The sequence below is a fragment of the Chelonoidis abingdonii genome, chromosome 1, assembly GCF_003597395.2.
Source record: "Chelonoidis abingdonii isolate Lonesome George chromosome 1, CheloAbing_2.0, whole genome shotgun sequence".
Classification (NCBI taxonomy): Eukaryota; Metazoa; Chordata; order Testudines; family Testudinidae; genus Chelonoidis; species Chelonoidis abingdonii.
This window is the reverse complement of record NC_133769.1, coordinates 16,766,029-16,789,325: the sequence shown is the minus strand read 5'-3', so window position 1 is coordinate 16,789,325 and position 23,297 is coordinate 16,766,029. Positions and strand designations below refer to the sequence as shown.

Below are 23,297 nucleotides of genomic sequence, written 5' to 3'. Positions count from 1 at the left end.
CAGGGCTTCAAGGGAGCTTGCCTGCAGTGCTTTAGCGGCAGCTCTCGATGTTTGCCAAGCCTGTAAATGAAGCACTCTGAAATATGCTTTGCTTCTCTCTTGCAGATGACGGAGGGCCGCCGATGTCAAGTGCACCTCCTCGATGACAGGAAGCTGGAACTTCTCGTGCAGGTAATAAATTGTCTCCACTGATGGCAGCGTTTGCCACAGCTCTGAATTCTGGGCTGTATGAAGTAGATTGGGCTTGCAGCAAGCTCCCTGCTGTTCGGCTACTTTGTGCTGGGATCCTCTTGAATCTTGCAAGCTAAGCAGCATCAACCTGGGCCCAGACTTTAGAGAATGGGAGACATCCAGGGAGCTGCAGGAAGTGCTGGCAGTGATTCATTAGCTGGCGCTCTTCACTCTGTGTCAGAGCATGACCAGTGCTCCAAAATGGTGCTGAAGCCATTGTCTTTTAGGTGGGATGGAAAACCAGTCAGGGCCGCTTGTGGTCCTTAATAATCCCATGACATCTTCTGAGGCATTAACCATCAAGTCCTGGCTAAATTTCAGCTCCAGGAACAACATTCTGCCTACCTAAAATTCCCTCTGCAGTGTCAATTGCATGCACACTGTTCTTCACTTCCTAAATCATCTCTGGATGATGTTAAACTGCTGTCGGAGATGGCAGTGCTTCAGTCGTGGATGAAGTGACCCGCACGTACGTAGTTTGCATGTCACTTTAGGTTTATAGTACATGCTTCAGGATAAAAGGCAACATATGGAGATGTAAGAGGTGATTTATCTTTGGAGATATTTCAGAATATACCTATTGGGATTCATGAATATGCCTTAAACATGTGTGCAGTCCAACTAGAGCGATTGCATTCTTCTGATTGCTGAGGTTTGAACTTACATCTCCCAGATATCTCTTTTAAATCTTTGGCTACTTTTTCTGATTCTTCTGTACTATTATAGAGTAACCACCCTGAGGTCCCAGTCAGGATCAGAGCATTATTGTACACAATAACAATAATTATTGTTCACAAATCCTGAAAACCATACAAAAACATCACCCCTACCCCCCCATAATCTGACCTCCAAACTAAACCCTGCAGCTTGATGAGAGATCACTCAGCAGTAGGTTGGAAATCTCTGGGCTAGCCTGCCTTAATTGCATAAGACCTGTGAGGGCCCACGGGAGATAGGTTCTTAGTACAGATGCTTCACTCTGTATGCTTGGGGATTCTGAAGGTACATCACCAGTCAGGATTGAGCTTCTTCTAGAAAAGCAGGAGCTGACAGTTCATGCCATCTGTCATAGGAAAGGGAGCATTTCCTCACTGTCACAGTAAGGTCCCAGGTTTGACCTGTCACAGGGTGGCTGGCCCTTTGGATCAAGGGGAGACTGCTACTGAAGCAGGCTGGCTCCTGCAGGAGGCCCTGGAGCATGGCATGACTCTAAGACAAATGGCCTGTGGAGTGGAATAGACAGATGGATGCCCCTGTAGAAGACCATGGGCTCAGGGAAGGGATGATTAATGTGCTGTGCTAGTTTGATGTGGAAGAAGTACAGCTGAAATCCTGGGAAAGGGGGCTGACCCAGACCCTGAGCATGGTGTCACTCCTTGGTGGGCTGAGGGGACAGGCCAGCAGCCTACAGGGTCTAGATCCTAATGCTGATGAAGTGATGTGATGTTATTAACAGAGCATGAGTGCACCCACCTGCTGCAGTGACTCCTGCGCCTGTCAGGAACCCTCTGGGTCCTTCTGCTCACTGTCTATTGACTAAGGTCCTGGTCCCGCAAGTCCTTGAGCAGGTCACGGGAGGCTGGGTGAGGTGATTGGCCTATAGGAGTCGTGTGAGTGGAGGAGGCGACACGTGGGCACAGGGCCTCCACACTGAATGGGAATAAGCTTCCAGCCCCACCCCCTCATACACCTGTCCTCTTGCCCAGAGTAATGAAATTGGCCGGGGGTGGGCTAAGAGTAACAGGAATGTCTGAGGAAATCTGTGCTTACCTTTGATCCTCCTCATGATAATGAATGGCTGAGATACATGCCCCTTGCTTAGCCATGAACCTGCTACTCAGCAGGAATAATTCGGTAGCCATTCAGCACAGCTCTCATTACTACAGGGCTGGGTTCCCCTGCTCTGCCTTTCCTGTTTAGCACTATTTTACCTTTCACTTACATGTGTAACGCTCCCCATCTACACTGGGCAGGATCAGTACCTAAATGCAGCCTCTCTTTAAGGTACAGTAGCACATAACAAATCGATACCCGACAAGATATTCTTCATCTGCACACTCTTAATATCCAGGCATACAGGGGTATGAAGTGCAGACCCTGCTAGGATTTCCCTGATGTCCATAGAACTGCTAGCTCAGTTTGTAGAATTCACTCATTGACTAGAAGGTAACATAAAAGGTAATGTATTTCCACTAATATGCCTATTTCTTGGACAGGAAGCTATACCACTATATAGCTACAAAGAGACAGAAACTGAACCAGCGTTTCAAAAGTGTTCAGCGCCCACAAGTAGGAGTAGATCTTTCAAAAGAATCAAGCTGGTGGGAAAATGCCAATTATTTCCCACAGGAAATTTAAAAACATTCTTGCTTTCATTAAAATTTCCCATGAAGATGTTAGTTTCCCATGGAAAAATCAGAAACCAAAAAAGAAGTTAGTTTTTTCAAAACCATTTTGGTGTTGTTGTTTTTTATAAATGTTTTCTGTTTTTTAATCCCCAAACTGGAAGAGTCTGATTAAAAATGTTCCCAGTGCAAGCTGCTGGGTGCTAAGTTCTTGTGAAAAATCTGGCTACTTATTAGGTGCCTAAATCAGTACCTGAGCTTTCTTGAAAATCAGAACCTGATTGCAGCTGCTGATCCCTCTGGAAATTCTGCCCTGTCTCTCAGAGATCTCCAAAGGGTTAATAATAAGAATTAGAAAAATGACTTTCCTCCTACAAATGCTACTAGCCTCCTTACAAGCAGCACTAGAAACAGGAAATGAAACTTCCCATAGCACTCAAATTAATGTCCGGCAACTGATAAGCTTTGGGTGGGCAGGATGAGTGTTTGCTTTGCTATAGCAAACAGGGAGAAGATGAATGGGGTCTTTTGGAAGGAGTTTGAATCACAGGAAATGCATTTCAGCACTGATTTGTAGGTGACTCTGGAAGGTTGTTGAAAAATTGTAGGCAACAAAAAATAAAGGGTAAAATTTTCAAAACTCCCATTTTCAAAAGGGATGTAGGTGTCTTTCAATGAGAGTTGGGCTCCTAAGCACCTAAGTCACTTGTGAAAATGGGACTTGGGTTCCTAAGTCACTTGAGGGTACATTTATACAGCCCGCGGCAGCCCATGACAGCAAGCCTCCCAGCCAGGGTTGACAGGTGTGAATTTGCAGGTTTGTGCTAGTGCTCTAAGAAGAGCTCTGTAGACAGCATTTTGACTTTGCGATTCAGGCTTGAGCTCAGGCTCTGAAGCCTAGGGAGAGGGATGGGCTTCAGAACCCGAGCTCTAGCCCAATCCACACCTATGAAGTGCTGTCTACACAGCTAGTTTTAGAGCACTAGCACAAGCCCCACAAACCCAAGTCTTTCAACCTGAGCAAGCTGTGTAGACCTACCCTCAGGAGCCTCTGAAAATGTTACCCAGAGTCTCTAGATTAACAAACCTATATGAATATTGCAAGCTGCTCTAACGAGGCACTGTTCACAATTTTAATAATTACAGCTAGAGGCATATTGCAGGAAGTACACAGAGTGTACCAGGGAAGAACACTGATGGTTTTGCTGTGGCAGTATTGGCGACTCTTTTTATTTGCTTGCTTACCAGCAACATTTTGTTTACAAGAAAGTTTACGGAAGGCGAAACTGTCATAACCATCGGTGCATATGTGGCTGTTCAGGAGGCCATCTTAAAACTTTTGGTGAATTGTGGAGTCATTGAATCTAAAAGCAGAACCACCACCATATGACTAAAGTGATTGCTCACAGAGTTCGAATGGCAATGACCAATGATCATAACCTAATGTAAATAACACAGTAAATTATAGTAAATAGTTTGCTGGTGACCCATTGGCTGGGCTTGGGCCATGCAAAACCATCCATTGGATATTTTCAAATAACGTGCCATCTTGTAAAGTGAGAAGTCTTATCATGGAAAATTAATGACTGAAAAAAGGGATTACATTTCCTTTATAACTGATCTTTGCAAGTAGTTCACCCAGCTCAGGGCTGCCCACAGGATTTCGGGAGCCTGGGGTCTTCAGCAGCGGGGGGCCCCCGCTTCGGCAGTAATTCGGCGGCAGGGGGTCCTTCCGTTCCGGGACCCGCCGCTGAAGTGCCCTCAAGACCCGCGGCGGGGACCCCCCCGCCGCCGAATTACCACCAAAGCGGGACCCGCTGCCGAAGTGCAGCCGGGTCTTCGGTCATAGTTCGACGGCAGGGGGTCCTTCCGTTCTGGGACTCGCCGCCGAAGTGCAGCTGGGTCTTCGGCGGTAATTCGGTAGCAGGGGTCCCCCGCAGCGGATCTTCAGGGCGCTTAGTCGGTGGGTCCCGGAACGGAAGGACCCCTGCCGCCGAATTACCGCCGAAGTGGGGGCCCCCCGCCGACGAAGACCCCAGGCCAACGAAGACCAGGAGCGGAAGAAGCTCTGGGGGCCCGGGCCCCGCGAGAGTTTTCTGGGGCCCCTGGAGCAAGTGAAGGACCCCGCTCCAGGGGCCCCAAAAAGCTCTTGTGGTGGCCCCTAAGGGGCCCAGGGTGTGGGGCAAATTGCGCCACTTGCCTCCCCGTCTCTGGGCAGCCCTGACCCAGCTCTGTGAATAACACTTTGGGGCTTATATAGCCCCTTTCATCTGAAGATCTCAAAGAGTCTTCCACTTTACTTCCAATTCTCTAGCATTTTACTGATTCTTTGGCTCATCATATTCATAAAGGGATGTAGAGAACAGGTTGCTTTTAGTTAGAGCAAGGAGCTGGGAAGCAGGGATCAATTATTGCCTCTGCCACTGACTTTCTTTGTAGACTTGGACAAGACTTCCCTTTACATTTGTCTGTCTATAAAAAGGGGGTAATACCACCTGTCTGACAGGGGTCTTGAGGCTTGATTATTTGGGGCTAGATTGTGAGACCCTTATTCTGATTGAGTAGCACCTGGCTCCTTCCGTAGTCCCGTTGTTTCCAGTGAGATTACTAAAGTACTCAGTGTAAGTAAGGGAATCACAGTCTGGCCCTTGTCATCTGGCAATCACTTCGAGATCCTTGGATAAAAAAGACCATGTAAATTCTAAGTGTTGTTATTATTCCATAGCTGAGCTGAAAGCTGTGTCCCCAATACAATATTTAAATACAGTGCTCTCTGCATCATATCTAGGGTTTCTGGATGCCACTTAGAAGCAAGATTTACTTCTGGGTAACCCTATGCCAGAGTATAAATTGAGGATTAACTGCTATATGTTTGCATCTGATGAAAAAGACTCATGCACCCCACCCCAGCACTGGTACCTAGCAGCCTGAATGGCAATACTATTGCCTTTTAACCATGGTTAGGGCCCTACCAAATTCACGGCCATCAAAAACCGTGAAATCTGGTCTCCCCCTGTGAAGTGTGGCCTTTTGTGTGCTTTTACCCTACACTACACAGACTTCACGGGGAGAACAGCGTTTCTCAAATTGGGGGTCCTTACCCAAAAGGGAGTTGCAGGGGGCTCACAAGGTTATTTTAGGGGGCACGTGATATTGCCACTCTTACTTGTGTGCTGCCTTCGGAGCTGAGCAGCTGGAGAGTGGCGGCTATTTGCCAGGCGCCCAGTTCTGAAGGCAGCGCCCCGCCAGCAGCAGTGCAGAAGTAAGGATGGCAGTACCATACCCTGCTATCCTTACTTCTGTGCTGCTGCTGGCGGCAGCTCTGCCTTCAGAGCTGGGATCCCAGCCAGCAGCCACTGCTCTCCAGCTCCTGGCTCTGAAGGCATCGCCACCACCAGCAGCAGCGCAGAAGTAAGGGTAGCAGTACTGCAACCCCCCTTACAATAACCTTGCGACCCCCTCACACACACAGACAACTCCATTTTAGATCAGGACCCCTATAATTACAGCACCAGGAAATTTCAGATTTAAATAGCTGAAATCATGAAATTTATTATTTTTAAAATCCTATGACCGAGAAATTGACCAAAATGGACCGTGAATTTGGTGGGCCCCAAACCATGGTGAATCCTGTATGGAAATTTAAGCCTTCCACAGCAACACCAGCTCTGATGGAAGCTTTGCCTCTACCGAGCAACTGTTGTTGCTACGTAAGACAAGCAGTCACTGTTGTGTGATGGTCTAACAGTGGTCACTGGAATCAATGGAGAGAGAGACCTCTGCCACATCAATGGAGGTATTAGTCTTTTTGTCATATAATTGGAGCTAGGAAATAAAGAACAGTCTCTTAACAGCACAGCTGTGTCACTTGCCCTTATTACAGAAGGCTTTTGGGAACTTGCAGCTTGAAGGGAGGGAGACTGTATGTATCTGGGGAGGAAATGGGGTAGATATGACTAGGAGGATGTCTACTACTTCCCAGCTGGATGCAATAGATGTCAGGGCTGTCCAAGTGCCTACAGCCAAACTTGGGAAACTGGATAGCTGGGTGCCATTTGGGAGCCAAAGTGAGGTCTGTTCCTGAAGCCATGACCGTGTGGTTGCCTGAAAGCAGTGGTGGCCTCTAGAGCAGGGTGAATTATTTGTTTAAAAGAGTTTATTGGGCAAATGTATCCTCTTTTTATGTCTGTGAATTAGCTGTGATCCGACTTGGCGTCTTACGAATTAGTTGTCCAAAGTCTGTCAACGCATGGTTTATGGGCCTATACCTCAGCCCAAGTAGGGAGGGGAGAAATTTGCCACAACTATTGCTTTGAGTATTTGACCTTGGCTGTGTGTGATAGCTCACCAAAGTCACATGGTGATGTTTCAGAACCCAGATTGGACTGCCAAAGCCTCAAATAATTCTCAGAATGGCCCCACGATCATTTCCAATGTGAGAATGCTTGCAGATACAGTTTATTATTTTTTGTGTTACCCACACCACAAAGATGGTGCCTTCCCCAAAGAGAATGTTCACAATATATGCTGCAAACATTCCTGTGAACTAAAATTGAATCGTGGCAGTGTTGGCAGAAAGTGAATACAAGAGGTTTAGAACATAAGAAGATAGGAATAGCCAAACTGGTTCAGACCAGTGGTCCATCTAGCCCAGTATTCTGTCTTTCGACAGTGACTGGTACCAGATGCTTCAGAGGGAGTTAACAGAACAGGACAATTTATCCAGTGATCGATCCCCTGTTGTCCAGTTCCAGGTTCTAGCAGTCAGAGGGTTAAGGACACCCAGTGCATGGGTTTGTGTCCCTGACCATCCTGGCTAATAGCCATTGATGGATTTATCCTCCAGGAACTTATCCAATTCTTTTTTGAATACAGTTATATTTTTGGCCTTCACAACATCCCCTGGCAATGAGTTCCACAGGTGGACTGTGCATTGTGTGAAGAAGGCTCTTAAGCAAAGTATGGTTGCAAATACCACCATGTTCAATGTGTTGTTTTTATTCAAACCAGTGATCCTGAGGTACTTTTGTGTTGTGTTTGCAGTTTTCTCCCAACTTTAGTGGCCACAGAGCTTTATTTGCAGCAGCACAAAGAAAAAGCAGACAAATGGGCTTTGGGGATAAAGAAACCAAAAAAAAAGTGTTTTGACAGATAAGTAGCAAAAATGAGAAGCTCTAATCATAAACCAGGCAGAGTATCATCGCATGAAAATCTCTTCCTGGGGTTCTGAAATCCAAAGCCTGCTGGATTTGGGATTATGGAAAGGAGTTGCATTTGGTATGTGTTTCATTTGATAAACACTTGTTGATGTTCTGTTGCATGCAGTGAGTTTACAAAAGATTTTTTTGATCACATTTTCTTTCTGAGAAGCAGCAGAGCCTGGCTCCTTGGATCTTCCTTACATTTGAATTCACTCACTGCTGCATTTCTGTTTGATGTGTGTGTGGTTTATAATGCAAGTTTTTTAGGGAAATGTTTGGCTTTATCCAGTTAATCCTTTCCAGTGAGTGAATCTTCTTTCTTACTTGTGGGTAATGGGTTTATACAAATCATTCCCCTTTCTCGGCCTTGTTTTGCATTACTTATTTACTATTTCCATGCTGCTGTGTACCGTTTGCCCATTGCACATGAAAGGTTTGCCTTACAAATTTTATTTGCATCCCTTTATTTAAGGTTTTACGTAATTGGCATTTTGCTTCTTTTCATGTTGGGTTCATAAATACAGCTTTTTGTGTGAGAGTTGAATCACAAGTACTGACTGCTGCTGTTTTCACTTCTGCCATGGATCTCTGTTCCCGTTATCTGACTTCAGCTCAAAGAATTGTCATCCTGAAGTGTTAAGCCGCTAATTCTTTCTCTTTGGAAGAATAGTTTCCAAACCTCCAGATGCAGAGCTCAGCCAATGTTTACAGCAGACGCAAACTGCCAGGACTGGGAGGCTCATAGATTTGATAATGGGGTATATGGTGCATTCCATTTCTAACCTCCCTCCACCGCAGTGTTAACGACACAGACACACACGGACACGCACTCTCAAAGTGAACAATGTGTGTGCAAAAATTTCCCACTCAACCCATTTGCTCTTGCACACTATCCTGTCCATCTGTGTACTGACTTTAGATTTGGAATCCTCTGGGCTGGTTGGCTTTTCTATAAAGTGTCTAGCACATTTTAGTGCTAGATAAACAACAGCTACTTTCTAAGTTGTGAGCCAATGGATGAGTGTTGGAGCCCTCTGATGTGAGAGGTGGTTAGAGCTTATTTCCATGGGATGAATGTCCACATCACCAAGCTACCTCCACAGTCGGTAGTTCTAGCAGAGCGGAGCCCACGGTAGAGAGGGCGAAACTAAGCTAACTTTTCATTTCACCAGACAGTTCCTCCACAACTAGACTCAGCCAGCCGTGCTCTGTGGATAAACAGAGGGCTTAAATCTCCAGGGCTGTGGATCTGGCATCTTCTGTGAGCATTAACTTCACTCACAGTGATAAGAGAGAGAAAAAAATGTCCAGCAAATGAAACTTCTCCCAAAGGATGTTTGTGTTGCCTGTAATCCTTTCAGCATTGCCTCCTGGCCATGGAGTTCCAATTAAATGGGATTTGCCAGTGTGAGCTCATGATAGACTGTAGCACTGTGTTAATGTCTCAACAGGCAACAGTTTTATCTGGGTCTGTAGGGGGGAAATTGGCAAAGGCTTTAACCAGACTGGTACCAGTTTGGACTGCACAAACCCACTAAGTCCCTGAGGATGACACCTGCCTTACTCAGGGCAGAATGTATCTCAGTGTGTGTAGAGGCTTTCATGTGAGCACTAAGAGCCTTGCAAACATCAGGTTAGCCTCACAGAGGGGTAAACTGAGTCACAGAATGGGTTAAGTGACTTGTCTAAAGTTTCACAGATAAAACAGAAGTGGTTCCTAGTCTCCTGGGCTACAGTTCATCTCTTTAAATTGAGTTTCATGCATTTGCCCATGCACACCCACTTATTTTCCCCTTTTATGGTGTTATTCTACGTTCTGAGTCAAAGTGTCAATGGCCCTTTAAAGGAACCGGCTTCGAGGCTGCTGCAACTTCAGCACCCTACTGCCTTGACTGTAAATGGGAAAGATGAGTCACAATAACTATCCTCACGCAGCAAAGCAATCACTGTGAGTCCCTACGGTGTTCCTAGGCCAGTGATTTACACGCTCCAGAAGTCAGCTACCAGGGCCCAAGCACGGGCATGTGAGCTGAGAAATCTGAAAGTGAGAATGTGAGTAGGGAGTCCCCCTCCCAGCGCATGGTGGCCACTGTCACCTCCCCTCGTTCTGATGTCAACACAGTACTCTCCTGGGGCAATGATATATAGGGCTAAATTCTGACTCTGTGTTACAGCCAGGTCAGCCCTGGTGGGGGCTGAGATGCAGGGCCTAAGTGTCCTCTCTATCACACAGGTGTAAATCGAGAGCAGCTCCACTGAAGTCATGAGGGGGTATGGGGAAGGAGAACAAGACATATAGTCCCCAAGACGTGGTGCTGTGACTGGCCTCGCTGCCAAGGGCAGTGGCAGGTGAATTGCCTCAGGGATGTGTGAGTGGAAGAGCACTGACAAACACCCCATACCAGTAGGGAATCAAGGGTAAACCCGGGTAAACAGCGCTTACCCATTTCTCATTTGGGGAATAGGGTGTTTAGGTTAGGTTAGTTTAGTCATCTCTTTTTTTTTTACCACTACATCACTGGTCCTTACTACTGCCATAGTGTATGCTTCTCCTGGGTGGTAGCAGTTGCACAGGGGGATGCAACCTGGATTACACTCCAAACCATCTGGCCACATCATCAGGTCGAGGGAGCTCTGCTAGGTGTGCCGCTCCCTCTTGCACACATGGCCCAGTAGCATCAACATCCTCCTGCACAGCTGAGTTGTGGTAGAAGGAGGCTCCCTGCAATCTGTCTTCCAGCCCCGCCCCAGGACACCTGCACAACGGTGACCAGAATGTGTCCCTAGCTGTTAACGCAGGCACCGTGTGTGCAGAAGCTCTAGCTATTCTTTAGCAGTGGTTTATAGGTTATTTGTTTCTGTCGCACCCATCTCACAATAGCTGTTGGGTTCCTGTGCAGAATACACCACAGTTAAAACAAACTGAGCTCAGTGTCCAGTGTGCAAACAAACTGGACCAAAAAACCTCCCACCAGCGGAAGAGCTGGTGGAAAAAGAGGCCACGCTGTTCCTAGGTGGACTGACCTGTTTGGAAATCCTGGCACTCGGCAGAAATTACTCAAAGCCAAAGTTGAATTCGGTTCAGGATCTAGACCACCTGAACGTCTGGCCAGGCCCTGCAGTGGTACATTATTCAGCTCTGGAAAAGCAGCAAGAACATGAGCGCTGGTTCCCTACGTTGGTTTAATGTGTAAAAGCTTTGCGGAAAACCCAAAGGACAGAAGGACAATCTGAGGTTTTGCTGTGGCCCATTTTAGAGCTAGAAAGAGCCTGATTCTCTGCTCACCTACACCACTTGGATGTGGGGTAGCTCTGTTGATATCCGTAATGAGTCCAGATTCACACCACAAGAACAGCAGTACTGCATGAGACAAGTTGTCCATCTAGCCCAGTATCCTGTCTGCCAACAGTGGCCAGTGCCAGACGCTTCAAAGGGAATGAACAGAACATGGCAATTATTGAATGATCCATCCCCTGTCCTCCAGTCCCAGCTTCTGGCCATCACATCAGTGAGACCAGAAACAGGCCCAGTGGACACTTGGAAAATTTGAGCTAGATTGCTGAATATGCACCGCATTTAGGGTTGTTGGGGTCCATCGCTTTGGTTCATTCCAGTCCACTATGAAACCATATACCAGTGTGGAGTCACAGACCTGTGCAGTCACCTTAGACTGAGGCTCCGATCTGTAATGAAATGCAAACTGGATGAGTTTCATGTGATTTTGAGTTTCGTTGTGGAATATTTTGCATGACTCTGTTTTGAAACCAAACTGGGGACAAGATTCTGTTCTGCATCCTTCAAGCTATCTGAATAGGGTGACCAGAAGTCCCGATTTTATAGGGACAGTCCCGATTTTTGGGTCTTTTTCTTATATAGGCTCCAGTTACCCCCACCCCCATCCTGATTTTTCACACTTGCTGTCTGGCCACCCTATATCTGAAGGTGCTTCTCAGCCACTGGAGCCTGCTCCCCACCAACTGAGTTAGACACAATTCTTCCTGGGAGCCCCCAGGGTCCTTGCGTCAGAGCGGTCTCTACCACCTTTGACAAGCATGCAGCATACTCCTGGCTTTGCACCTAGCCACCTCTATGCCATTGCCCTGCCCCTTTCCTTTCAGACACCTTCGCAATGCAGGAGTACTAGCAGGGACTGATCTCTTGAATGGCATTAGTAGCACCAGGGAAGGAATCTTTGCATCCTCTTGCTCCCCCTTTGTACCAGTGCAGGGCCAGTATTCAGTTCAGGAGAAGCAGCAAGAACATTAGTGCCAGTTTCCTAAGCTGGCTTAGTGTGTAAAATCTTTGGAGAAAACCCAAAAGGCAGAAGGACAGCAATGAAATGGCTGAACTTTAGGATCTTGCTGGTATTTTGAAGTCGAGCTTTGAAAACCTAAAGAGAAAGCTCTGGAGGATTTTGAAATGCAGCAGTGTGACAGAAAAAGGGTCAGAGACATCTTAAAGGGAGAGAAATTAAGCCGCATGACAGAATGTTAGAATACAAAAGCTATGCAAAGACCGAGACTGCTGAGTGCTGAACTAGTGGCGCAGACAGCAGGGCTGAGATAGAGGGGAGAAGAGTGACTGAAGGGCAAATGAAGTGGAATAATGTGAGGGCAGAATGAAGCTGCGGCTGGAATGGAACAATTCAAAGGGAAACCAAAGCAATGAGGAAGGCGAATAGGGAGCCAAGGACCGACGCAAGGGCAGAAGTGAAAAATGGGATTGAGCAATTCAGATGATAAGTGGCTGGGAGGGTGCAAAGGCTGCCTGAAGTCCGTGTGGCAAGGAGACAGGCAAGTTCAGCCATTCAGAGAGGAATGAAGTGGTTGCGAAGATAACGCTGACAGGGTGCTCGGGACAGGGAGGGACTAGAAAAGAGAACCTCTTGGGGGAAATCTCTGACAGGGCTCAGGGACTCTGAGCCACATCCTCGGCTGGTGTGAACTGGCCTCTCTCCAGTGAAGCCAGTGGAACTAGGCTGACTTACCCCGTCTGAGGATCAGGCCTGGAATTTCTTACAGCAATTCATAGGGCAGCAAACCTGATCAGGCTTGATCTTCGGAGTGCTGCAAGCCTTAACGCCAGCAGTGGGGCGGCAGGTTGGTTTTCAGGCCAGCATTTCTCTGGGTAATGGCTGTTGCTTGTTTGTCTGTAGCAGGGCCCTCTGTGGGCGAGGCCTTTTGCAGACACCCCAGAAGGGACCCTTCCTGCCCGGGGAGCGCACACTCTGAGGCCAGAAACAGACAAACCAAGGTTAGGGAAAGGTGAACAAGATGGGCCTTTTTCTACCACTTGTCCGGGTTTGCTGTGTAAGCATCACGGCAGAAATGGGTAAGAGGGACATAAGTGTGGACAGGCAGATTAGAAAAGGATGTAAAGTGTGAGGCACAGAGCCATGGTAGTAGATGAGCTGGGGACACAAATGAGTGGAGAGATACCAGAAGAGCCATGCAAACTATCTGTGTACTTACAAAGGTCATGCTAGGCAGGCAGCTGTAGAAAAATGAAACCGACTAAGACTAAGAAATGGGAAGCTAGTAATTAATGAAACCCAGCAGGAAAAACTTGATTGTTCCAGACTTGTTGATGAACTGCCCATGGGAGGACATAGGGATGGGAGGAGAATTAGCAGAAGGAGGAATTACTGGTGGCAGGAGGCAATAACCCTTGGGGGACCAAGTGACCCTGATAAATGAGTCCACTAGTTTATGGCTGACCTTGCAGCAGAGAGAAATGGACAACAAAGACCAGTTTATATCTTAGGACATTAACTGGAGGGGGTCAGACGCACAGGGACCAGACTTTCCCTGCGTTTCAATATTACACATTCCCAGTTTTCCAAGGTGTAGGCTTTTTTTAATGCAGCAGCTGCTTACACCGAGATGGAGACCCAGTCCCCCTGTGTGTTAGCCTTGTCCTGTTTTGACATATAGCTGCTATAAGTGAGCATTGTGTGCATTTTGGATGACACGATCATAATTCCGTAAGGTTTCGGAGCTATAGAGAGTGGCCCCATATAGATAACCGCTGAGTCTCATAACAATAAATATGTCGGGGGACAACAATCATTCTGTTCCTGGGGAATGAAATGAAGATGTGGTTTCAAAGGTCCCTCATAATCGATATCCCCATTATCAGTTGTCCACAATGAATTGCGTTCTAAATAAGATAGCCTTGGAGCTTTCTGTGAGCTGTTGTAAGGCAGATATGCTGGAGGGATATTTTTGTATTCATACTATATATGTAAGAGATGGGATATTATTTAGAGCTGGTCAAATAATGGAGAAAAAAATTCTGTGGATTTTGTTGTTTGTTGTTTATTGTTGAAATTTTCCAGCCATCCTTACTATTGGGCAAAAATGGAGGGCTCTGGGATTTCCCTAACTCGGTTGTGTTTCTGATTTTCAATGCTAAAAGCATGGGGGTTGGGGGTGGGGGTTGGCAATAGAGACCATTTTATCCCAAACTCATAGCTTTGGGGAGAGGGGAAAGCAGAGGATTTGCTATTCGTCTGTTGATGAGTTAGCTTCCCAAATCATGTTGTGTTCAGCTATTTAACATGGCATGGTTGAGGCTCACCCATATGCACACACAAAGTTGACTTTAATAATTACATGCCCAACACCTAATGGACACTGCTTCATAGGAGAGAAAACAGCTTGGCTCATGATTGGTTGGAAACACTCAGATGATGAGAGTCAGGAATTTTCTATTGTTGCTCTCCAGCTCAGCTGCAGATGAGCTCATTGAAACTGTTGTTCGTGCCTGAGCTAACTTGATAGTATATGACAATGGCTCTTAAAGATTTTATTGTTATGGGCTGAATGCGTTTCAAGATACAGGGCATCTGAGGGCCATCTCCACTCCCAGCCACAATTCTGACCCTTTTCTGGGGCAACTACAGTGACTAACAGGACAGCACCAAGGGGACAAGATGAAAACAAACTCAGTAAAGTGTGAGACCGTGGTTGGTTTGGTTATAGTCCCTCATTTTGCTCTATATCTATTTCTACTTCCTGGATATAGGGCTTTACAGGTCTTAGTACTAACTCTGCCTGCTTTGCCTGGAGCCCCCAGTACTTGTCTAACTCAGCCACTTTGCAGATCAGCCCTCTGGAGTGTTTGCTTCCCCTCCAACTGAAAGTGGTTTGTAGGTGGGATCACAGCTGAATTTACACCAAAGAAATGCCTGACACAGAAGACACCACCTCCAGGGAGCAGAGAGGTGGAGGATTGTTTCTGCTTTAGTTATTCAGAAAAGCCCCTGAAACCCTAAAAGGGTCAACCACGATGATGGCACAATTAGCAGGTCTTGTCACTGCCTGAAGACCCAAATGCTTCACGGTTGTGATAGCAGCAGCGTCACAGACTACAGTATCTGAACTACTGACATGCCAATCCCTATTTGATTGACTTACTAGAGCTGAAGAATAGGTTTTCGTATTATTATCATTATTTATTATTTGTACAGCCATAGTTCTTAGAGTGGGGGTTTTCAGCCTCTGATCCGTGGTCCCCTGGGGGTCTGTAAACTATGTCTAAGGTTTCCAAAGGGATCCACACCTCCATTCGAAATGTTTTAGGGGTCCGCAAATGAAAAAAAGTTGGAAACCACTGGCTTAGAGGCACTACTTGCTAGGTGCGGATAATTCTGTATAGACTTTTAGTAAAAAGAAAAGTCAACATTTTCCAAACTGAGTGTCTAAAATTAGGCTCCAAAGTTTGTCTCTAGGCCCATAAATGACTGCTATTCTAAGCACCCAGCATCTCTCACTGAAGTCAAAACATAGCCTTAGGGTCAAATTCTCAAAAGTGACTTAGGAATTTACAAGTCCCATTTAAACTCTTAAGTGCCTAAAGTCCAGATTTGAAAAGATATTTCGGTAGCAGAAGATGCAGGGAGGTGGCTAGTGAGATTTTCAAAAATTCCTATACACCTAACTTCCACAAATTTAACTTTAGAAAATCCCAGCAGTGCCTGTCTGCACCTTTAGACACCTAAATACCTTTCAAAATCTGGCCCTTATGGTCACTTTTGAAAATGGAACTTGCACTCCTAAGTTGCTTAAGTGGTTTTGAAAATTTTAGCCTTATTGTCTAAGTATGGCCTTAGGAGCCTTAACATTAGGCACTTATTTTTAAAAAACTTTGCCCCCAAATATCTCCCAATCAAAGTAGGACCCTAACTTCATCTCCTTTCAGAATGTTGGTTATTACCCTTTAGAAATTTCTGGCTGTAATGGAGAGATTTTCAAGTATTTTGGCTGGAGCCATTCAGAAGGTAAGTACGATTAAAAACACACAGAGCATATTGACTGCATGTTTTCAATGAACTTCAGGATTTATCATCGCTCAAGGTAAATACTGAGTGGTGCAATATTCAATTGTCTTGTTTAATAACTCTTCATATTACCCTCAACAGAAATCAGGATCTGCTTATTATTTTTGAATAACAATAATACTTGGCACCTACTCAGCGCTTTTCTTCTGAAGAGCTTGCTGTATTTTACAAAGGAGGGCAAGTCGTATCCCTTTTTAAGAAATGGAGAAGCTGAAGCACACAGGGATTAAGTGACTTATCCACAGCCACACAGTCCTTGGCAGACACAGGAGTAGATACCGGGTTTCCTGACTCTTCATTTCCTGTTCCAACCGCTAGGCAATGGTTCCCTGAAGGAAAATCAGATAAAAAATGCATTTAAAAATAGTGAGGAAATGTAGCACAGGACGACAACTTGGGAGCCTGCCTGCTGGGAGTCAATGAAAGTGGAAATAGCACATTTTCTGTGGCACTGAGTTAAAAATATTAGCTTGTGTTTTCAATAGATACAGGATAATATAGGAAAGGGCTGCAATGTAGAAAGACACATGAAATTGACATCAACTAGCATGGTAGATTAGGTTTCAATCTAAAATATAGAATTTGTGCTTCCAATCTGAGTCAGTCTTTCATGATGGAGAATTTCCTATTACTACATCCTTCATTTTCCACAGGTGGAAATAGTAGGTTGTATGTGACTGACAGGTGCCAGACTGACTACATTACCCAGTGTAGAGAAAAAAGTTTTCTGCTCTCTCGTCTCTCTCTTTTTAATTCTAGGGAATGTAGTTTAGACAAAAGGTACCAGTTTGATAGCTCTGAGGACTGAAGCCTTCTGTTTGTCCACAGTGCAGAAACAGCATGGGCAGCATCACAGCAAAATTCTCAGAGTAGTCCAATCTTGTCAGCAACGTGGGCAGCCTGCGTAGTTATGCGGCACCTCCACAGGCAGCGTACAGAAACAAAGTGGCATCCTCCCATGAGGTGCAACCTTGCACATGCGCTACAAAAAGGCATTCTCCATGCAGCATGCAGTATAGTGCCTGCATATACCGAGACTGCGGCTGGTTCTGGATTGCTCTGCATCTGGAATAGTCATTTATGCCAGTGCCATGTGAGAGCCAGTTTGTAAACTCTGTGGGGCAGAGACTATCTCTTTGTTCTACATTTGTGCAGTGCCTCGTACAATGGGGATTTGGTCCATGACTAGGACTCCTACTTGCTACCACAATAAAAAAGTGCCTGTCAAATACTGTCAAATACCTTTGTGCCCTCACTTTATGCTGGTGGAAAAGACTCTGCAAGGTTCAGGGCAGTGGAGAATTGGGGCTTATCTATGTGGAATGTTGACTGATTTACCTAAAGGTGTGCATTTAAACCAGTTTAAATCAATGCACACCCCTCCCTGTGTGGACATTTATTTCAGTTTAAGAGTGGCTTATCACTGCCCACTTATGGCAATTGGGAACAGGTTCAAGTTAAACAGAAATAAGTATCCGCAGAGGGGTTTGCTCCAGTTTAGCTAAACCAGTGCAAACAAGACCCAGAGTGTTTTAACCGTGAAGTGGAGAGACTTAGCTCTAGGAGGGAAAGGTTATTTCAGTTTCTGGGTCTGCTTCTCCATTGCTTTTCACCTTGTATCATATCTACACCTATGCAGATTGGAGAGAAAACACTTCCATTCTGAGTTGTTTAGTTTGCTCAGCTGTAACTGATGGGACAAGTGCAAGACAGTGGAGAATTTAGTTTCTTTGTATCTATTTCATGCTAGAACATTCCTGACATTGAAAAACAAGGATGCCAGTTGTGTTGGATGGTGGGGTTTTTTGGAGATGTGAGCACTAGTACACTATCAGCTTACTCATTTTGCATAGACTTAAGAAGAGTAATCCAACAGATCATCACTGAATGTCACTGCATTAGAACCCATAAAAGAGAAGGTCTGTATCTGACCAACAACCCCTCTGTTCCTTCATATTCCCTGCCTCTGAATGATCTCTGTTTTCTATTGGTGGAAAATTACCCCTTGAGTTTACCCAAGGGTTTGTATCAAAGGCTTCTCTCAAGGTGTGGTGTATTTTATTAGGAAACGAAGTGAAACACACAGTCTCTCTAACAACATAAATCTCTGTTTGCCGGACCCATGCAATATTTCTAGCATGCTGCCTGTCCGTTCTTTTGTCTTCATTTTGGGGAAGTGCCTGTTCATGACAATTGACTAGGAGGACGATTTGGGAAGTTCTGGTGCCTGAATGCATTTGTCTTTCTCTTTTGTGATGTATTTTTCCAAATCACCCCTTTCCTCCAAGGACATGTTAGCTTGCTGACTGCAGCGGTCTCACTGCCTAGAGAACAAGCAGAGCAGACAGTTTCCAGCCTCATGCTTTTCTGCTAGAAGTACAGAAAAAATCCCTTTGGCATTTTTTTCTGTCGGTTGTGATGTGGGATGTCATGATGCTTTTATGCCCAAAGATAGCTCTCCTAATTTTTAGGACAGAGGAGCTGACTGTTGGCTCAGAATTGGGTCATCTTTAAAACAAAAAAAATCTTGCATGACCTCATTGTGAGAAACAGGACATGCATTCATCCTGCTCTCAAATTTCTTTCCTGACCTCTCCTGTATAAGAGAGTTGTTCAGTTGAAAGGCATGCTGGAACCCATTTTACCACGAATGGGTCTAATCTCTTTCTCTAATATCTGTATTTGGACTCTGCTTGTCACTCTAATGTCTGTGCACCTATCAATATTCCTCATGCAATCACCTCTGCCATTAAAGTGGCCATATTTAATCAGAGAGAGGCTCATGGCTAAACCCTGAGAGGTGCAAGAATTAGGGGGAAGTTTGGATCTTGAGCACAACTTTGCAGCTGGACACTATCTGTAACAGATCAACCCAAGCGGTTGTAGGTAGATGCAACAAAACCATGATCTCCAAGAGTCCTTCAACTTTGGGAAAGTTAGAGCCTGGCCCTCTTCTGGATCTGAACTTTGCAGTTCCCCCCTCCACTGCAGTCCTTGTATACTGCTGTAACATTCTCTTAACCAGTAAGTGAGAGTTCCCCCATCACAGGTACTGTACAGAACAGCCATAGGCAGTGTGGCCTAGGAAACTGGGACTCAGGAGACCTGTGTTTTAGTCCCAGCTCTGCTGCTGGCTGAGTTTGGGCAAGTTGCTTCTTCTCTGGGCCTTAGTTTCCCTACCTGTAAAATGGGGTTGACCACCTTTAAAGTGCTTTAGGTCTATGGCTGGAACATGCTAAATAAGAGCTAGATATTATTATTATAGCCATTCTAGCATATTCTCTGTCTGACTCATGATGCAGTCTAGGAGTGGTGTTGCAAATGCTTCTCATGACAATTTTACTCCTAGGGGAATTATGTGCCTCTGTGCTGTAGCAGAAACATGTCCCCCACTCCCGCAGATTCTCTTTACTTTCTGCAGAAAATGGTTTCTGCGGGGAAGCAAAGAGAAGCTGCATCAGTGCTCACTCACCCCTCCCTGGCAGCTCAGATAGGTCTGTTTGGGCAGCGGGGGGGAGTGGAGAGGTAAATCTCTGGTGGGAGGGGGGCCTGGGGATGCCCTGGCTGCCCAGGAATGTTAGTTCTGGCTGGGCGGGGAGAGGGGTAGGAGGAGGCGGAGGATGGAGACTGAGTTCCCTCTCACCCTTCCCTGCACAGAGAAGTTGGGGTTGGGTCAGATCAACCTCCAGAAACTTCTCCGGGCTGCAGGAAGCTCAGCACCATGATGGAGAAGGCTCAGAGGGGGGAGGGTTTCAGGTGCATGGGAGTGAGGCTTAATGGGGGAGTTTGAGTGCAGGGTGGTCCAGATAAGCACAGGGGTTGGGCAGACAGGAGGATCAGCTCCCGGTACAGAGACCCCTCCCCCCACCCGTGCACCTGGAAACCCTCCATACGCTGAGCCCACCCACTCAGGAGCACCACACCAGAAATGCCCCACAAGCACTCAAACCCAAGTCCTATCCCTTCATCAGCCAGCACCAAACCTTCCAGTACCAAGACCACCCACTGGGCCCCTGACCAACACAAAACACCACACCTTTCCAGAGTCCCGAGCTGCGCCCCCTGCATCAGGAGCCCCCCGCACTCAGAAACCCCCTCGAGCCCCCTGAACGCCCACCCTGCTGAGCCCCAACCAGTTGCACTCTGACACCTTCACTCTAGACCCTTCCCTCCCCCAAGCCCTAACCACCTTCACCTGGATGCCCCTGCAGAGTCCCATTCCCCCTGCACCCAGAACCCTGCACTGAGCCCCTGTGCATCCAGATTCCCCCCACACACACACACGCACCCAGATTGCTCCACACAGAACCCTGGTACTCGAGGGAATTCTGTGCCAAAAACTTCAAATTTAAAAATTCTGCAAAGTCCTGTATATTTTAGTTGTCAAAATAACACAGTTACACAATATCGATATAAGCACACCATTTTCAATTATTTTAGTAATTTATTTCAAAATACGTGTCAGCAAATAATTGAAAATGGTGTGATTATACTGTGTTATTTTGGCAACTAAAATATGCAGAATTTTAAAATATTGTGCACAGAATTTTTCATTTTCTGGCACAGAATTCCCTCAGGAGTACGATTTGATCTTTGCTAAGGAAAACTATTATTGCAGCTTCTCTGCTCGCTCTTCAGCCATGTGTAAAAGCCAGGCTGTTGCATGGGAATAGATTTTAAAAGGTAGGGCTGTGGAACAGCTGAAGGGACAAAAAATGGAATGCTCTGAAAGTGAGAATGGGGGTCCTCATGGTAACTAGGAAGAATGTTTTCCTCTGTGCTTAGCAAAACCATCTAGCTGCTCCTTGGGCTAATTTATGATGCTTACTTTCAGTGGCTGTTTTGCTACTATGCTTCATGTTAATATCTTTTTGCCTAAACTGTCTCCTTACTTTCTAAGATGTGGATCCCTCCCCATTATTATTCCCGTCCACAGAGCCCAGGGAGCTTATACAATTGGATCAAATGTGTTCATTCCCTTTAAAAATGTTATATGTGTAATTTTTAGGTCACCATGACACCTTCCATCTCTCAGTGAGGCTGGGGCCTATATGCCTAGAACCTGGTGTCCTTTTCAGAATAAAAAGGTGCAAAGCATAGGTGCTGACTTTCTAATGTGCCGGGGGGTGCTCCCCCCAGACCACATCCTTGCCCTATCTCTTCCCACCCTATTCCGCCCCCTCCCCTGAGCATGCTCTGCCCTCGCTCCTTCCCTTTCCTCCCAATACCTCCTGCATGACGCAGAACAGCTGATCCACAGTGGGTGAGGCACTGGGGAGGGGGAGATGCTGAGTGGTGAGGCCACTGTCAGGCAAGAGGCGCTGGGGGGAGGGGAAGGTGCTGATAGGGGAGCTGCCGGTGGGTGCTCAGCACCTGTAGCACCCACAGAGTCAGCATTTATGGTGCAAAGATGAAGAAGGGGTGCACTTGTGGGGTGAAGGCCTGTGGAGAACCTGCCATTAGAAGGCAATTGACTTAATCTGTCTGTGCCTCATTACTCCTTTGGCGCAATGTGAGAATAATACCCGCCTACTTCATGGGAATGTTGTGACTAGAACTCAGCAGTTTTGGTTCCCAGGGGGTCATGAATTTGCACTCCTTGAGTTCTGGATGCCAAAAGTACAAGCGACCAAAGTTCCATCAGAACCAGTGTGTTTCACCAGGTTTTTATGTAGAGCACAGGAGTTTTTCCTGGTTTCAGCAGGAAGCCATCCATCAGCCCAGGCGGTTAATCCAGACCCAGGCTTTTCCAAAGTTCCAGGGTTTTCAAGCCCATCACTTGTAAGTTTCGTGCATCTTTTTCACATTGTTCAGCAGACCCTCTTCCAAGTTTCAAGTTTGTAATGAAACTCAAACTCAGGGGAGTTTTCCATGATTCAGATTTTGTTGCAAACATTTTGCACAGCTCTAGCTCTGCGGCTTAATGTTTGTAAAGCAGGGTCAAAGCACGAATTGTTTATTTTCAGTGTGTGGAGAATTGAGTGGTGACAGATGCTTCAAATAGTATTAAGCGAATGGAAATAATGAAAATTGGTAATAAATTCTCCAAGCATTTACATTTGGGTTGAGTTACATTTTGCTGTTAAACAGTATATTGAAAAGACACATTGTGTCTTCAGCAGAAATGGAAGCTGATGTATCAGTTTTAGATTTTCATTTGATTATTTAAAAAATGAAATAACATCTTGTCCTTAAAATGTTTGACTCGAGAGAATGATTTAATAAGTGTTTTTATGTGTCTTGAAAGACAATATGTAACAGTGACATTGGTAATCAACAAACATTTCCCAAACCAAACAAGAAAACAAAAAAGTCAAAGAAAAAACTTGACTCAGAATGTAGATAATGGTCCAATCTTGCAGTCATTGTTTAGGCAAAATCCCTATTGATGTCCATCAGAGTTTTAACTGTGGACTGCAGGGTTGGATCCAGTTCTAAGTGTCTAAGGCCAATGAGGAATACAAGTAAGTTGCATTCATGGAAGCGAACATGTGTACCCCTCTAAGGGCTATACCACACTGAGCTCTGTGAGAATTACAGGTTGATTATCACAATGGCTGTACGTGTCCCGTAACTGATGTGATTTATTTAAGGACGGCCAAGGGAATGGTGCATGCCGTCTGCGCTGTCTCTCAGCTGGAAAAATAGTTGAAACAGGACTTGAGTATACATGGAGGAACAGCATATGCTGCCTCCAAATGACACATACATGACACTTATCTCCTGATTCATGCCAAGAGGAAATGAGCTGTGTTTCAAATCATCAGTGGTTTTCCTTTTGGGACTCCTCTTAAGGCATTTTTTTAAATCTCCTAGTTTTCAAGTTCAACTTCAGCAACTCAGAAATGTGTGAATGCCTTGTCAGCAGAGAGAGGTTTAGGTTCAGCTGAGATTATCGTATGTCTTGGTTTACTGTAGAATCTAAACCATTTCTTTTTTTTTTAAACTCTAACCAGCCAGCTCATTTTTATATTGTCTTAATAAGCCCACTGAAGTCAATGGAAGTCTTTCGATTGGCTTCATTAAGTTTTAAATCAAGCCCTAAGTCACCTGTCCATTATATTGTACACTACTGGGGCTTCTTGTTCAAAGAATGGGTACGTGCAGTGTAAATAAATTAGACTCTGATATTAAAGTATCCATTATCAGAGGGGTAGCCGTGTTAGTCTGGATCTGTA

At 45.7% G+C, this 23,297-nt stretch overlaps 1 protein-coding gene across 3 annotated transcripts in view; it reads left to right on the top strand.

Annotated features, from left to right (window-relative positions):
- Window positions 1-23,297, top strand: part of FRMD4A (FERM domain containing 4A) — a 553,835-nt gene that overhangs the window by 354,272 nt on the left and 176,266 nt on the right. For all 3 annotated transcript variants that reach the window (XM_075064299.1, XM_075064302.1, XM_075064306.1), the window contains one exon: window positions 106-171. In XM_075064299.1, coding sequence (XP_074920400.1) covers window positions 106-171 — 66 coding nt within the window. The remainder of the gene's footprint in view (window positions 1-105; window positions 172-23,297) is intronic.